The sequence below is a fragment of the Lagopus muta genome, chromosome 7 (genome assembly GCF_023343835.1).
Source record: "Lagopus muta isolate bLagMut1 chromosome 7, bLagMut1 primary, whole genome shotgun sequence".
Taxonomy (NCBI): domain Eukaryota; kingdom Metazoa; phylum Chordata; class Aves; order Galliformes; family Phasianidae; genus Lagopus; species Lagopus muta.
In genome coordinates, this window is record NC_064439.1 from 35736590 (window position 1) to 35755105 (window position 18516).

The following is an 18516-nucleotide window of genomic DNA, read 5'->3' on the forward strand; positions in this document are numbered from 1 at the left end:
ATTCTCTCAAACACACTCTCCTACTTTCTTTGGTTTAGGCATGGTAGAAATATGATAGAAACAAACAAACAAAAAAAAAAAGAAGAAGAAGAAAAAGGAAATACGAAAAAAATTAAGTCTAAACATTTTTTTCTACACTGCCCATTTAACATGTCAGCTTGAAAAAAATTGATCACTTATACAAAGATGTACTCTTTTCATTTCCTTGAAAATCTCATCATCTGAAAAAAATTCAACTTGAAAAATTTACCACTTATCCAAGAATATTTGATCAAGAAGTGTCTACTGCATTCCAAATCAGTTTATAAACTAACAAAATAAACATGTACCCAACTGTAAAAGGCTTTTGAATCTAATGGTTTACAAAGATGTAATAGAGAACCACGGACTGAAATACCTTGATTTTTCTGAAATCCCAAAGGCTAACTTGTGTCAATTTAATTAATAACAACAAGTAAACACAACATGAAGAACGAGCCATTAAGCAGAAACATGCTGCAGTACTTGATCCAGTTTTTAGAGCAGTGATTATGAATAACTGATGAACAGGTATCTTATAAACAGATTATTCACAAGATTTTAGTTACAACTATGGGCAAAGGCAAACAAGATTATATTTCACTAAGACACTATGAATAGAACATGCTTTTCATTTCTATAAGCAATAGCATTGTTAGTACAAAACTTTCAAACTGATTCAGTACGCTGATACAGATGTTATGACTGACAGCAGTTTTTAGCTACAGGATTATTCAAGCACAAAATTGTTGTCAAGGCAATCCAAAACAAAAGCAGCTGGGTCCACAGAAAACAAATGTTGTTCACATGACAAAGCTCTCAGTACATAGATGCAAGCAAAGAAAGATTTTATTGCACATTAATGATCAATTGAGGCACATATAAATTACTGTACTTTTAATATCACCATTTAGCTACACTTGGAAAGAAAGAAAAAGCCCTAGTTCTACATAAAGATCAAAAGAGAATCTATTGTCTTCCAAATTACCATTGAGCTTCAATGCAAAATTGGTACAACAGCCTGTGTAAGGCTGATAACATTTTGTGCTGCAGTTAGCTTCAGATTGCCTGAAGTGTGGAAAAGTCAAAGCATAGGTGATTTAAAGTGAAAGACATTGTAACATGGCTGAATATGACTGTGTTTAATTTTCTGACCACACAATTAAGAGAACTGATAGCGATGAATCAGTAATCTCTAATTTCCAAGCAAATGACAAGAACATCAAAAATACAAACACCTTTTCCAGGCTAAAATTTTCATTTAATGTTTTCATTCAAATCAAATTAGAAGAGACCAGTTTTCAGAATTGGATGATTGAGAACTATATTATGCTGTTCTAAAGCTGGCTCTGAAATCTGTCTGCACCATGTTAAGCACCAAGCAATTACTCTACATTTATTATTTCACACTTGCAGTAACAGCATAGGATATGCTGCATACTGTGCAACTTGTTATCAACACTACCTACATATCTACAGACCAACTTCAGCTCCAGCTTAGGCTATTAGGAAACAGGCCTTTTTCAGCTTTTATTCCCATTATCTGTAGACTGTTGAGTCAGTCCCCAGAAGTACAGTTAAAGGTTGCAGAAGAGTGATAAAATATGCTATGAAATTATTAGAAAAGATACAATACAGGAAGAAAATGCAGTATACCACATGGCACAAAACAGGTGTAAAAAGAGTAAAATGACTCTGAAAATAACAGCTTTGAAAATAAAAACTCTAAATTTGTCATCTATTCCAAGCAGAAAGATATAAAGATACAATTTAAAATGCAATGGAAAGCTTTGTGCTTCAGTCAGGTCCCATCAGTGATCTTTTCCTTATTTTAATTGCATGTAGAATACATTTTATAACAGTAATGTATATTAGATAAATTCAATGTGATTTGCCTAATGGGAAACTAGTGCAAACCTATTAAAGCCATGCATTAGGAGAATTTAGTGATCCGTATAAGATTATACATTCCCATTTTAGTCCTCTTATTTTGCTTTCAGTTCATTCTTTTTCCTTTTTTTTTTTCTTTTTCTTTTTTTTTTTTTCCCTCTTTTTCTTCCTGACAGTTTCTTAGTTCCCAGTTTTACATAAAGATACAAAAGATAATAGAAAACATGCTGTATGAGCTGGCAGGCTCCTGGTCAGCAGCAAAAAGTCCAGCTGGAGGCCAGTCACTAGTGGCCATCAGGGACTGATATCAGTGCCAATACTATTTAAATCTTCATTAATGACCCAGTTGCTGAGATAGCGTGAGCAAGTTTGCAGACAACACAAAACTGGGATGACTGCCTGATATACCAGATGGATGTGTTGCTATTCAGAGATCTTGATAGTCTGGAGAAATGGGACAACAGGAGTCCCCTGAAGCTCAACAAAGGAAAATGGAAAGTCCTTCAACTGAGCAGGAATAATCCCAGGCATCATTCTGGGTTGTAGGCTGGAAAGAAGATTTGTGGAGAAGGACTCAGGGTCCAGAAGTGCATCAAGCTGGACATCAACTAGTTATATGCCCTTGTGACAAAGAAGGCCAGTGGCATCCCGGGCTGCGTTAAGAAGAGCATTGCCAGCAGGCTGAAGGAGATTATCCTTTATCTGTACTCAGCACTGCGTGAGAAACATCTGCAGTACTTGGGTCTGGACTACTTCATGTAACAGAGACATGAACACACTTGGAGTAAGTTCTCTGTTGTTCTCTTGGAACACAGAGGTCTCATAGTCACATTCAGGCACATTCATAACATTTTGCTGTGTATTCAAGGGCTGCTCACTGGATTTAATACTTTAGATTTAAGACATAATATATAAAATTCAGAAGATACTTTGAAGACTTTGCTGTAATGATGGCTGCCTTCTTGGACAGATCTATTTGTCATTTCTCACTGACCAAAAAAATATCTAATACACTCTGAATTCTCTGTTAAAATAAGAAAATATAAAAATCTTCAGAAACTAATCTATAATGTGCTCATGGAGAATCCATGTATATTCAGACATATATAATGACTACAAAGATATGATTTTACATGAACATAAACTTGGACAGTCACTCTTGATCCAAAAGTCCAAGCACAGGACAAGACATATAGTCTAGTATGATTTTACTGCACAGGACGCATAGTTACACCAATGGAAATCCACCTAGATATATTCTGAAAGGCTTACCTACAGTATAAATCCTTACAGCCAAAGTGGACATGTGAAGGATTTTAATGAGGAAAATACACATTTGCTGAAAGCAGGAGCAATTTTTAAAGTTATCTAGATCAATTAACAACTTTATACATGGAGATATGTATGCATGTATGTTAACATACAGTGAAAATACCATTTTTTATTGTCACACCTTGAATTAGAGAATCAAGAAATATTGTAATCTGGCTTGTATACTATCACAATGTGAGTTTCCATTTGGAATGGTCATGTCTTCTGTTTTTCTTTCTAAACAAACACAGATAAGTACAGGTGAAAGGAGGATATGAAATAATAGAACAGGTACCAAAGTTGTCATATGTTAAAAATGTGATCATTCATTATGTAACTGGTAATATAACCCTTTGATTTTAATTACTTCCAAAGATTTCTCAAGTTCTAGCCTTCTAATGGTTGTAAAGGTTATGTAAGGGAGACAAAAAAGGGAAAAGAATTTTGACTTTCATGGAATAAGAAAAATGACCCCATAACTCTTGTTTTCTCCTTTACACATACAATGTAACAGTCAGGAATTATTTATTAAAGGTTTTAAGGAGTCTGCTTACATAGTGGATTGCATAGCCTCCAATAATTATTGTTTTTTTTTTCTCAATCTTCATTGCACAGCACTGCATAGCATTGCACAGCATTGCATAGATTTCCTGAAGGTATTTCATTTGCTGGGGCTGTTAAGTATGCACAAAACTAGTGAAGTGAAATCCTGACCAATGTGCTGTGACTGACATGTAATTCACCACTTAACCACTGCTGTACATGATGTATTGAAGGTGATATGAACATGACCTCATCCTTGGCATTTTTGGGATCAAGTATTAGCCTTCTGCACAGAGTTCTAAAATACTGTAGGGAAAGCTTTTACTGCAAATCATCACAAGTGAAGGCAATAGAACTTATTTCCAGTTATGAATGATCAATTCATGTGATGTTTTAATTAGCTCATTATTCCCTATCAGAACATTTGTCTTTTACTGTGATCCTTGAAAATAGTGCATACAGTGCAGCATATTCTAATGCCATTCTGGCTTTTAGAAAACACTTTGCTCTTAAAAGTACTATAGAATAAACATAAAATTCAGGGAAGGAAAGAAAACCTGATTTATAAGGTTTTTTTTTTTTTTTTTTTTTTTTTTTTTTAACTTGCTATATTTGGCAGAAAAATTCAGCCTTTTGGCTACCAAAATTGAATATATATATATTTATTGTTTGTTTGTTTTAATGGTTTCTATGGTTGCATGCTTGGTTCTGCAGAGAATAACCTGTACCAAGGATGCCAGTCACTGTGACCACCAGTCACATCAATACTGGCCTGCAACACCCATATTTCTGTTTGGATTGAATTGGCTACCTTTTTTATTTTAATGCCAATGACTGAATAGGACTTTTGCCACAAGTCGAACAGGTGCTCTCAGTGTTTTGTCAAAGTCAGATTTTAGATTGTTTGACAAGTAATATTATTTCTTTTCCTTATAGAATGCCACTGAGGTCAGTATCACTAGTACAGAATAAATATGTGTATGTGTACGTACACATATGTATACACATATTCTAATTCTGATTAGTTCAAGAAGTTACACACAGTATAACTTCTTCATAAAACTAAAGAAATTCCTGCATAGGTCATTGCTTTTGTGGACAACAAGTTTTTTGCCAGTTTTTTGATGTTTTCTTATTTATGCTGATACAAATATTGATTTGTACTACTGACCTTGGATGCCAGACAGTTTATATTTCTTGTCAGGGATCTAATTCAAAGCCTGGTGGAAAGACACTGACTGTTTTTAGGAAACCTTGAATAATCCTCTCAACTTACATAGCACAAGAAAAAAAAGCTTTTTAATAGTGCAAATCAAAGCTGAAAAATCTCTTTTTTCTCATTCTCTGAAAATAGTAGTCATTTTTTGTAAACATTAACTCACTCTTTCCATACAACATTTCTCAAACTGTTATGAGACTTCAACTGCTATAAGAGGTAGCACCAGGAGAAACTTCAAAAGATATTGGTATGCTTAGAAACATCTTTTATATATATATATAAATATATATATATAAAACTTATGACATTTCTCATCTTTGATATCATTCTGCTATGCTTCATTTCTTTCATCTGAGAAGCAAAAGCACTTAGAATATTTTCAGGAATATGCATAATTGTAATAAACATAACAATATTGTAACCATTGTTCTTTAAAGCAATAATACTATTGTTATTATATAAATTTCCAAAAAACATATGCTGTTTATAATAGATATATATGCAAGAGAGAAGGAAAGGGAGAGAGAGAGAGAGAGAGAGAGAGATTGAGAGATTGAGAGAGTTATTGGTATCTTTCTACAACAAATACAACAAAAATATAACCAAAATAAAGTATTACATATCTGCAAGGAATTTTTTTGTTCATTTTTGCAATAATTGGTTAGTGCACAACTATTTACAGTGCAAGATGTGAATCAGAAATGGTTGGAAATGAACAGCTTCTAGCACTAGTAGAAAGTTCTTTGATTTTTCACACCTTTAACTTCTTTGTCGTTTCTGTTTTTGGCTTGTTTGGTAAAGGGGGTTTGAATACGATTAACTATTTGAACTCTTCATGAAGAGAAAAGCAGTCATACCTTGTGAGATACCAAGATACCCTTCAATGGTCTTGCAGCTTTCCTTTGAAATTTCCAGTAGAATAATATTGCATTTAAAATGCAAGCTTAATCAAACCCTGTTGACTTCACCAAATATTCACATAGATTTTATTTGCAAAGGAGTGCCTTTTAGCCACTCAACAATTTAAAAGATATGATTTCGTTCTGAAGACTCATTTAAGCAGAATAATTGTAATCAACAACACTTACCTGATTATGTGGAATAGAGGTTATACTGTTATTTTCCAGTTCAAAACCATGCAATAGCCACTTTAAAAAAAATGCAATGTTTGGAATTTATGAAAACTAGGTTTAAGCTAACAATGCTCTAGCAAGAGGCTTCTAGAAAGAGTTAGTGCAATTTGCTGCTTTATTTGTGGTTAAAAGAAACATGCCGTAAGTAATGATTTATAGACAGGTACTGTGTATAGGCTGTGAGGGTTAGGTCAGTTGATACGTAACAGTTTAGCTGTTATAAAAAATAATCAAAATGTAAGTACTGCATTCTATCCTAAAAGAATGACAAGCCTCTTTTCATAAAGAGAAATCAGTTGTATGGCTGTCATACTCTCACCAGCGTACTAAAAGTACTAAAAGAAATCAGTACCACACAGAAAAATGGATTAAGCATGAATCAATGTGGCAAGCACATAACCAAACAGACATGGAATTAAGGAAAAAACAAAACAAAACAAAACAAAAACAAAGCAACAACAATAACAGAAAAAAACAAAAACAAAAACAAAAACAAAAAAAAACAACCAACAACCCACAACAAAGATTGTCGCTTAACCTGGTTTGTCAGAGCTGGTATTGATGGTATTGGTAGTGATGGAAGTGAAGGTAGTCTTTGCGCTGTCCTTGGTAGTAACAGATTTCTGCTTATTTTTCATGGCTTCCAGTGCTTTGAGCTTCTTGGCATGTTTAGTGCCTTTGTAGTGGGCCGCAGCCTGGCTCTACAAAGGAGAACAAAATGAACCATGCAATCAGGCTCATTTCTAAACTGGCATTCTCTGTATTAGTACAAATACAGACTACCTTTCAATAATGGGTACCATTCACATTATCCAAATGGAAAATTATATTTAGAATGATGCTTGGAAAACAATGGAAAAATTACCCAAACAACCCCTATTGGATGAATACAGTATATTTCTGTATAACGATATATTACTTCCAGACCAAAAATAAAGACGTTTTAGTCTCACATGCTTGAAATACATATCTTCATTGGTTTTTCTATCAAGAAAAATTTCGCTTTTGCATTAAAAAAAATATTTCTCAGGCAATGGGGAAGAAAGCACTTTTCACTATCCCAATTCCTATGAAAAACTAGATATTTAGCTAAAGTTTCTTTCTGTCTTTCAAAGAAGAGTTTACACTTAGCAGTGCTATCAGGAGTTTCTCAAATGGAAAGTAAAGACTGACAGTTCAGAGCAAACAAAAAAATTCCAAAAATCTCAAAGCAAAAGCTACCATGCTCCAAAAAAAAAAGCAAAACACAAATCACATAAGTTATCCTTTTCAAAGCCCATCACCAAAGAACTAACTGAATCTAAGGCAGATGTGCAATTATCTGTCTTTAATAAGTAAATAAATAAGCAATTTTAGTCCACTTGCCACAAATGGTAGCATTTGAAATTCAAAGCCAGGAGCATCCAAAGGAGAAACCTTACCCAAGTCTCATCAGAGTGCCAAATATGTTTTGGCTACCTGACATCATTAAGCTAAAACAGATTTGAATGTGCATTGCTATTGAGATTTATGTACAATACTGAAACCATATTAATTATTCCATAATTTAATACAAAAAATCATTTAATTCATGTTGTATGTATATTTTAAGAGTAGTATTTGAAGAATAAGATTAAGTTTTAGCAAAAAAAACCCAAACACTGGAACTAATAAGAATATTCAGAGCTTTTTATTTTCTCTTATATTTAAATTTTTATAAGAAAGATAGTCTTATTGTTACTAAAATAATAATTAGATAAATTCCTTATAATTTTACTGCTGAAATTCTAATTTAATTGAAAGCAACTCATTTCTTACTTGAAGAAGTTTACTGAGAATCTCAGATAATCTTCAAAATTTAACTACCACAGAATCAAACAAATGAAAAGCAACTAGGCTGGGTTAGCCCAAGGAGACAAAAGGTCAGTATTTTGTTTCTGAGATAAAAAAAATAACAGATGCTTAGCATGAATATATAAAGTAAATGCACTTTATTGTGTAATCACAAGAGGAAAAAAACACATCACTTAGTACCTGCTAACTCAGGGATCAAAGGGATAAAATGACACAGTTGCTTCACTCACTAAACCACTTTTACTAGGTAGAGAACTGCATTTTCTGGCATCTGTTAATCATCAGACCTTTATTTAATGCTGCCTGTGCTGAATTTTGGGAATAGAGCAATTTCTAGTAAATGTAACAAGTATATATTAATTATCTCAAGATTTATGGTTTTCAGCATTCCTGAAAAGTCCTGATTCTTTCCAGAAGCCTGAGTTTTGGGAAGTTCAAGGTGGGGAGATGAGAAGTGAGAGAACTGATTTAAAATATTAACCACATATACATGTATGTGTATATACACATAAATATATGCTCTCGTTGTATATTAAGATGCATCATTCCACTTGGTTGAAATGCCAGTTTCTCTGCATCTAAAATAATGCAAATATTGTAGTAGGTACCCTTATTGAAAGAACACTGGACAGTGAAGTCATTAATTAGAAACAACTTGAACAGAAACAGCACAATCATGCACCTTTTACAATTCAGAACACATAACATCAAGACATACTGTAAGCCAAATACAAACAATCAAGAGATGTTAATTGCTGTTAAACTGAAAAACCAGTGTCAGCTTATGATGATGCATTAAAAATGACATTAAAAAGTACAGCCTTATGATGAGATTGTATCAACTGTATTTATTGTTTCTAGAGTCAAATTTAATTATCAGACATCTTCAGTTACTGAGTGCGCTTGTTTTCCCAAACTGACAGAGTCATTTTTCAAATAACAGAAAGGTAGTTAGAATATGATCCTAAATACTGGAATCTGAACACTGACTTTCGTTTGAGACACAGCTCAATTTTCTTCACAGAATTACTGGAAAAACACCCCAGATTTTTGTGTCCTGTATCCACAGAATTTACTCCAAATTCTCACAGCTACATCTCTACAAACCCCTACTCGAAGTGCTGGATGCATATGGAATAAAAAATAAAGCTTTATGTAGAAACTCATAAACATTCCTGTGTTCTGAAACATATGAACATAATTGTTCCGAAGTAGAAACACATTCCTGCTATACAGAGTTGTCCATTACTCACTTCCCAGAGAGTGTTGCCAGTTTGTGCAGCTTCTACTTAGATAAGATGTCTTTTATATTTCAAAGTTAAAATCCCCCTTCTCTGAGGGAATATGAAGCCATCTGAACTTGATAACAGCAGTTGTTAGGTTAACAGTAGTTCTGTGCAAGAAAATAATAATCCCTAAGCATTTAACCCACTCAAAATTAACGTAAACTCAACTTCTACAAATTAACTGGAATCCTAAATAAGAGTCTGTCATATTTCCTTGCAAGAGTGGGATAGGGAAAACATAATGAGTGGTGACTATAGCCTTTCACAAAGGTGAGCAGGGGGTCTCATTCTGAAACACTTCAGTACTTTAAGAAACTATATCTACTCTTGAAAAGGTGTCTAAGAAGAAAGTAAAATGTATGTTACTAATTTGAATTCGAATTTGAGGACCCACTGATGCTTAACCACATTCTGAGAGCTCCAATCCTGCAAATCACATGTGGATAAAATTTGTACTACATGAATTACTTCAAACCAAGGAAATGGCAAGATGTCTAAATAGCAATTCACTTCAAAGGTTATATGTAAAGAAGTCTTATAACTATTTCAGTGATACAGTTCAGTTTAAGCATCTCTTTTGCAAAGCAGAGAATTTCTTCTGCTTCTATGCACATATTATGATTTATTAGCAACCTTTCTAATCTATATATTTTCCAGACTTCACAAATGTCAAGAATATAAAACTGTATTGACCTACATAAAAAATATATTTATTATCAATTCACAGACACACACATACCACAAAAGAATAACCACTGTATTTGCAGTTTGTATAGTTGCATCAGACAGCAGTAAGAAATAACAGCCAGTGTCAAAACTCAGCTGCATTTTATTCTTTTTTGCCTAAGTGAAATTGTACTGCAATTGCTATAAGGACATCATATTACTAAGCAAATTGTAATGAGTAAAGTACAATGAGAAATATATGAGATGTTTTAAAAAATCCAGAGTACTTTCTTACAATAACAGGCATCACATCTATACAAAAGTCCTCAAAATAAGTTTGTCAGTCTGACTAATTTACTCCAGTGAATCATACAATTCTTACTTATATTTCTTAGGCACTGGATCAAGAAAAACATCCTACTTAATTTTGAGTGTTGAGGTACAAAAGGATTTTCAGAGAATTTTCAAATTAGCAGCACTGCATCTTCTATATTTTTAATATCCATCTAGTTCTACCTCATATCATCTTACAGATTGGTTTCCTGCCTCTTTCATTCCTTCAAGGCAGTACCTTTCTAATAAAAGCAAGCTCAAATAAATGAAAATTTTTAAAAGTGTAATTGGTACACTCCACTGATTCTTCGTTGCTTAAATTTAACCCAAGCATCTTACACTGTCATCTCAAAATATATTGTGAAAGCTGTCCATCATGGAGAACATTATATTCCATATTTTCAGGTGGCCAATTACTACTATTAGAAAGCTCTAGACAGGGTGGAAAGTCTTTTTTGTTTGAGATTTTAGTTGCTCACATCATGTCTCTGTTTTTACCAGCCACTGGATGCTACAATCACTTCTGCTGTCACTCCCAATACAACAGAATCAATTCTGGCTAACATATTGATGTCAGGATCTCCCAGAGTAAAACACAGACTATAGCTGCCAAACTGTTCACTGTTCAAACCAGTGTTGATACTGAGCTACCCACACAGGAAAAGCAGTGAGCCAGATGCATATGGCAAGAAGAGGGTTTCTGCTCTTTGGTGTAACAAGGGAAATTGTTTATGAGATGCCTGTGCAACACGTTATCTTAATCATCATGTACATGTAATCTTCTTAAAGTTGGTCTGTCAATAAATACTTCAAATATAATAAGATAGATGCTCTAATCACAAAAGAAATTGATCTAAACAAAAAGACCTTTAATTTTTGAGCAGGCATCATACTGATATAAGTACTTTTCTAATGGATCCAAAGTCGCCAGGTTGACTGCCAGTCTGTCTAGTCAGTGATCAAAAAATCACAGAATTGTAGGAGTTGGAAGGGACCTCTGGAGATCATCAAGTCCAACCCCCTGCTACAGCAGGTTCCCCATAGCAGATAGCACAGGAAGGAGACCAAGCAGATCTTGGATATCTCCAGAGAAAAAGACTCCACAAACAATTTGAGCAGCTTGCTCCTCTCACTCTGACAGTAAAGAAGCTCTTCCTTGTGTTAACATGGAATTTCCTGCATTCCAGTTTCTGCCCGTTGTCTCTTTCATTTTTGCACACCACCAGAGTCCGCCACCATCAACCTGACTTCCACACTTTAGGTATTTAAAAACACTGTTGAGATCCCCCTCAGCCTTCTCTTCTCCAGATTGAAGAGTCCCAGGTGTCTCGCTTTTCCTCATACCTAAGATGCTCCAGGCCCTTACTCAACTTTGTCACCCTCCACAGGATTATCTCTAGAAGTTCCATGTCTTTTTTGATCTGAGGAGCCCAGAACTGGACATAGTATTCAAGATACGGTCTCACATGAGTAGAAGGGGAGGATCACTTTCCTTGACTTGCTGGCCACACTCTTTTTAATGCACCCCAGGATACCACTGTCCTTCATGGTCACAAGGGCACACTGATGGCTCATGGTCAACCTGCTGTCTACCAGGACATCCAGGCTCTTTTCTGCAGACCTCCTCTCCAGCATGTCAGGCCCTAACCTGTACTTATGAATGCAGTTATTCCCCTTCCCCGCCCCCCCCCCCCCAGGGGTAGGACTCTGCATTTGTTCTTATCGAACCTCCTAAGGTTCCTCTCTGCCCAACTCTCCAGTCTGTCCAAGGGCAGCATAAACTTCTGTTGTATCAGCCACTCATCTCAGCTTTGTATCACCAGCAAACTTGCTCAAACTTGTTGAGAGTGGACTCTATCCTTTCATCTAAGCCATTGCAGGAGATGTTCAGCAAGACCAGACTCAGCACCAACTCCTGGGGAATATGGCTAATCACAAGGTTCTAGCTAGATTCTGTACCACTGATTACAATGATCTGCCAGTCAGACAGTTGCCAATCCACCTCACTGTTTACTCATCTATCCACACTTTCTAAGATTCATTACATGGATATTGTGGGAGACAGTACCAAAAGCCTTGCTGAAGTCAAGGTACACAACATCCACTTCTCTGTCCTGATCTACTCAGCTAGTGATGACATCACAGAGGGCTACTAGGTTGTTCAAGCATGATTTCCCCTTGGTGAATCCGATCCTGATAATCTGATGACACCACTGTGTTCAAATAAAGTCATATTGTGCAACTGAGACATTTCTTTACTACCATATACATGCTATATAATCAGGGCTGAATTCTACGGAACAGTGAATAAACCGGAGAAGGTTACAGAAAGTCTAGCAACCTTGAGACTCCCAACAATTAGGACCACTGTGAATATCTGATATAACAATACAAGAATTGTACAGTCTCTGGCACTGAGATGTATTTGATCTAATTAAAGATAAGTCTTCATTTGAAGATATTTTAATATTTCAAATTTACATGCCTTTCGAGGTATACTGTTTTGTTTGCCCATTGAGTACAGACAGGAAATTCAGGACTACTAATGAGGCCTATTCTCACTTTCTAGAACACAGTGGAACTTTGTAGAATTCAGAGCTTCGCAGATTCTCCCTACAAGAGACAAGAAAGCCAAGCACCTATGCAAGCCTTTGCAGAATAAACGATTAAGTAAAGATATGTAATGTAATTTTTTAAGGTGATGTCAGTACAATGACATGTTCTATATTGAACAAGAAGAGTGCTCTGATGCCTACCTGATATGTGCAAACTGAATCTGCAGTCAATTATAATACAGATAAATGTTGCCTGTCATCATTTCTTCTTTCTGCTAAGCTTACCTTTATCTTCTGAATTGTGTCATTTCAAATTTCTTGCACTCTGTTATCTACATCAGTCTGTAATATGAAGCCACAGACTTAATTACGTTATGAACTAAGATTTAACCATGGTATGAAACACCAAGGATGTTCACTCTTTGTGATATGCTTTGAGAATATGGTTTTGCACCATAAACATTCACTGCTCTCTTCCTATAGCCAAATATACACTGATAGAGCAAGTACTGAAAAGGACATTGATGTAGGAAAAAAAAACACAAAACAGTCCTCCATTACCATGGCAGAAGAAAATAAATGTTAATTCCCAAGAACTTAATTTTATCTCTTTATGGAAAAAAGAAAACAAAACAAAAAACAAACAAAAAATCAATCAAACAAAAACAACAAAAAAACCCTATTCTCTCTTTTATTTTGTAAGGCATTATTTTAATACATCCTTGAATGCACTTTGACACTCAAGGATCAGAGAAGATGGGAGCTTTCTGAGCACACTAGCTCCTTCACATTAACAAAGCTGTTCCATCTCAATCTGCTTGGTCTCTTCTCAGTAATGGTGAGAGACCACTCCTGGCAATACTCCGCATCATATTTTAACATCAAATAAAAAAAAAAATCAAACATTCTCATTTTTGAAAGGAAAACCTTATTTATCTTGGTCAAATACATGAAATCAAAATTCCCTATTTAATATCCCTTGTCTCATAGTACTCTAGCAGACCATGCATACTGTAGAATGCTACTATCTAGGCAAGGTACAAAAGACTGCATAGATACAAGACACTTCTCAATTCATGTAACATATACAACAGAACATGTACAAAATCATAATTATAAAGGGAAGGCTGTTCAAGTAATGAATTCCCTTCTATGGCCTGTTTCTTTTAAGGACAACAGTATTTGGTCATGCGGCGCAATAAAAGTTCATCTCAAGTTGAAGCTTAATAAAATTATTAGTTGCTTTACCATCTATTTTGTTCTTCTTATTGCTAAGAAAGATAAAGTTTAGACTCATTTTTAGCATGGCTTTCAAGTTCTTGTCCATGGAAGTTCCTATATGCTGATTTTCATATTAGTAATAGTTGCTTTTGGAGGAGATTTTTTGATGGGGAGATGAAAAAAAGCTCTTTTGAAAACTAGCCTTAACTATTAATCAATGAAATTAACATTTAATCTGATCTTTATTACTTGGAAGACATTTAAGAACCATTTATTTTCAACATGGTAAATCTTGCAAGGAGAGTTTCAAGACAATATTGAACTTGATTTTTTATTCAGATTAACCAGGTGATTGATTAATTTTAGAATGAAGAAGATGATTAGTCTATATGTACACCGCTTTGAGTTATTCAAGATAAAATAAACAAGATATTTATTCAGCTCAGTAAATATAACGTGAATGTTTCCAATTCTAAATCTGGAACTAACATACTCAGAACTGAGAACTTGATCAAATGATGTATACCAAAATAATTTTGTAGAAATTTACCCCACCTTACCTCCCTTAGTAGTAGACACTTGCACATTTTACTCACTGTGTTAATTAACACCTTTTGAATGTTATGGTGATAGTAGAAATCCTAAAATTAGAAGTTGACATAAAATGCACCTATGAAACAACAAAGAAAGTAATATACCATGATATAATATGTTTGCAATTTACTTAATGATGAATTTAATAATGTAAATTTAACTCAGTATTCAGGTTATACACAAATGATATTCATCTAAAGACAGCAGATTCTGTTGGATTTAAAATAACTACTTCAAAGTAATTTTCTTAATAGCATTGAAAAGTTCAGTCTTTAAGAGAAGTAACAGTGATGGATGCATAACCAACACCCTTATGACTCTCAGTTTGTCACAATTCACAATAGTTAATGGGAGTCAAGACTGTAGATATACCCTTACCTGCCCAGAGCCTCAGTTCATTTAGAAATCTTACACTGAATGGGCATAAAACACTTTTCCCACATTCAGTTGGTGAACCATTAACTAAAGAAAATTGAGCAGTGGATTTAGCATAACTTCTTTAAATGTTTTCACCTGCTTTCTGTTATCAACCACTTTTGAATGCTTATTGTCAGAATAGTAATCTCATTGAATTCTGAGTTTCAGATTTTTTTGACTGAATTAAAACTTCAGAGAAGAATAGAGGTAAACAAGATAAAAGTACTAGAAGAGATTTTACAGAGGGTAGGAAAAATGTAAAAGTGCATATTTAAATTCCCATTAATTTGGTACCATTTGAATTTTATATTTGAAATTATCAACAAGCTACAATCAAATACAGCCTGCATGTATAAAATCACTAAAGAGTACATGGAGATATTTTCACTGTGTTCTTAAAAAAGTTTTCCAAAATTCAAGGTTGTTTTCAGAAAAAATGTTGATTCAACTGTTTCTTTTTCTTCTCAAATATAGTTAATTTTTAATTTTATATTTTAATATTCCCTGAATCCTTTAGATCAGCCTCTACACATAAGAAGGAAGTAAAAACCAGGCAAGAATCATTCTAGCACTGTTTTATTTGGACATGGCTGTAGTTAGGTGCTCTCCAGGTCCAATCTCCATCCTGCTTGCAGAAGGCAATAAGATACATCAAATATGTGAAGTTGCCCACTGTGAGATCTCATCACAGCTACACAGAGATTGATATTTTACGGTAGGAACTAAGACTGAAATTTGTACAGATTCTTCAATTCTCTAATTCCAAAGGGAAACCAAGCCTCTCAGGTTTAAGGAACTCCAAGAAGAGGCAATCTGTTTTCTTACAATAAATCTCAATGTACTAGTTCCTAGCTCATTTTGACCAATGTTAGATCTATGAAAGGACCTGCACAGTAGTTTACTCAAAAAATCCTACTTCAGGGTTATTCACAGGACATCTCTTTGGGAGGAAATACTCATTACATAAAAAAGAGAAAAAGGAAAGAAAAAAGAATGAAAGAATGAAAGAATGAGTACCAAGCAGTACTAAGAGAAAGTTAATGTGTCTACCCCAGGCTATATATAATTATTTCTGTGAGAGTTCATTTTCTGTAAAAAGCTGTAGAGATTGGATAGGGTCCTGGGCAAACTGGTTTAGTGTTAAGTGGGGAGGTTGGTGGCCCTGCCTGTGGCAGGTAGGTTGAAGATTCATGATCCTTGATGTCCCTTCCAACCTGGGCCATTCTGTGATTCTGTGATTCAAAGATTCCTGAATCTTGTGAATAAAATGAAAATAAGGATCTTTAACTTGATCACAAATAATGCACTGAGATTATAGAAAGCTCTAAGGCTTATACCCGTGATATCTCACTGCTCTTAATTCTCAGTATGCCTTGCAAAACCTCAAACTTAACATGACAGAGTTAAACTTAACAAACTTAGCAAGATAGATCCTCTTAAAAACCTCCTGCTAACTGGTACAAAACTCTCACAAATCTAGTTTCCTGCACTGGTTGATTTCTATGCTAGTGTTGTACATGAAGCATATGGACAGTTTGACAGTGATGTGGGGAAAACAAACTTCAAGATACTTTCTAGATTTTTGCTATCATCACTTAGTAAAGGTTAAGCAGCAATATGGGAGAGGTGTAATTTTTACATTCATAGTCTTATGACTTTTAAAACTGAATCTTAAAAACAAATTCTTTGATATACTGTATTTAACATTGCTATTAAATTGCACAAACCAGTGCTTTTTCCCATGAGTATGTATTAACAATTTACTTTTTGCAGACAAGTGCACAGATATGATTAGCTTTTGCAGATTGCTCCTTATTCTGTTACTGGTAACTAATTTTTATATTATTGCAGTGTAAACAGATGCTATTTTCCACTACATATTCAGCAGTAATGAGCTAATTCAATGTGTTAAAAACAACAAAAGATCTTAAAGAATAAGCTATTTACTTCAATAGCCCAAGCTCCATTGAAATCTATGTTGAAATCAACCATGATAGGAAGTTAACAAATTACTCAAGAAGCTTTGCTGCAAAAGAATAACTTTGTTTAGTTTATTCATGCAAATACAGAACATGTTCTTTCACCCTCTCCACATGCATATTATTGATTCTAGCCTGTTGATTTGGAAGCTATTTTTTCATCTTCACTAATACAGTTCATTGCTTTTCTCATAAAGAAAGGACATTTTGGCAAATCTTTGCAGGAGCTTTACAACTGCATCAGTATTCACTTCTAAGAATTCATTAAACACCAAGATCTACAAACTATGAACCACTGACTTTCATTGCCCTTCGGACCTTGGAAGGACCTTGTTGCCGAGAGAAAATTAAAAAAAAAAAATCAAGCATGTTAAGACAGATTGTGTGAGTGAAGCCCTAGCTACATTTCAGTTGGCAAGTATTTTGACATTTATTTCACTTTGAACTGGTGACTGAAAGCAACTATGATGTCCCACATGGACCATTTTATCCTAATGAAAAAAAATTTAAAGATTTTAAATCTAAGCCGTGAAAACAAAATGTATAGCATCACGGAAACACATCAGTTGAACAAGCAAAAGTCATGCTTTCACCACAAAAAAACTTACATTCAACTTTGAATATGCTTCTTTATCACTTTTGCTATAGTAGCATTTGGCTAGGCAGATCTATATCACCTAGGTTGGTGCTATGTACTGATATCCCGCTTCTATTTTTTTGTCATGCATAAATACAGCCTACAAAACAGTGACAAAATGAGAAGTTGAGAATATCCAAAACAACTTAACTGAAATGGAGATAACTTGTTTTCTTTCTCTGTACATTCTCTGTCAGTTCTGTCTGATTCTGCTAGAGACAACCACACTGATTGATCCACATAGGAATATTTTTCTGCTTCTTTTGCATTAAAACAAAAAGTGTTTGTGAAAATTATGTATATATATGCATGGCTGTACACAGATCGCAAGACACTGTCATCTCACCAAAAACATTATACTAGAAGGCTTCCATTATGCTAGGTTTCCAATGCTGAGTACTCTTGATAAATACACATATGTCCTGCAGACATCCAGCTATAAAGTTAACAAAGACTCTCACATTTTTGTTAAAGAGATATAATCTGTTGCCCTGCTTTTTTAATTGGGTTGCAAATAATCAGTGCCGCAGTTTATGGACAGTTATAAAGCCACAGAATATATCAGCTAAACTATATAATAGTATCTAGGTAGTAAAATATCAGAAAAAAGCAGATAACACTTAGAACTCTCATTCTAGGCTGAATCTGTATGACTGTCTTTCTATTTTAGAGTAATTCCCTATTTGTAATCCTGCACCTAAAATCATAGAATTATAGAATCATTAAGGTTGCAAAAAACCTCTATCATCTAATCCAGCCATCAGTCCATCACCACCATGCCCATTAATCATGTCCCTCAGTGCCACATCTATACATTTCTTGAACACCTACAGGGATGGTGACTCAATCACCTCTCTGGGCAGCCATTCCAGTGCCTGAAC

The 18516-nt window shown here is 34.5% G+C and overlaps 1 protein-coding gene across 6 annotated transcripts in view; it reads right to left on the minus strand.

Moving 5' to 3' along the window:
• Nucleotides 1-18516, minus strand: part of ZNF385D (zinc finger protein 385D) — a 379952-nt gene that overhangs the window by 54276 nt on the left and 307160 nt on the right. For all 6 annotated transcript variants that reach the window (XM_048951270.1, XM_048951269.1, XM_048951273.1 and 3 more), the window contains one exon: nt 6653-6815. In XM_048951270.1, coding sequence (XP_048807227.1) covers nt 6653-6815 — 163 coding nt within the window. The remainder of the gene's footprint in view (nt 1-6652; nt 6816-18516) is intronic.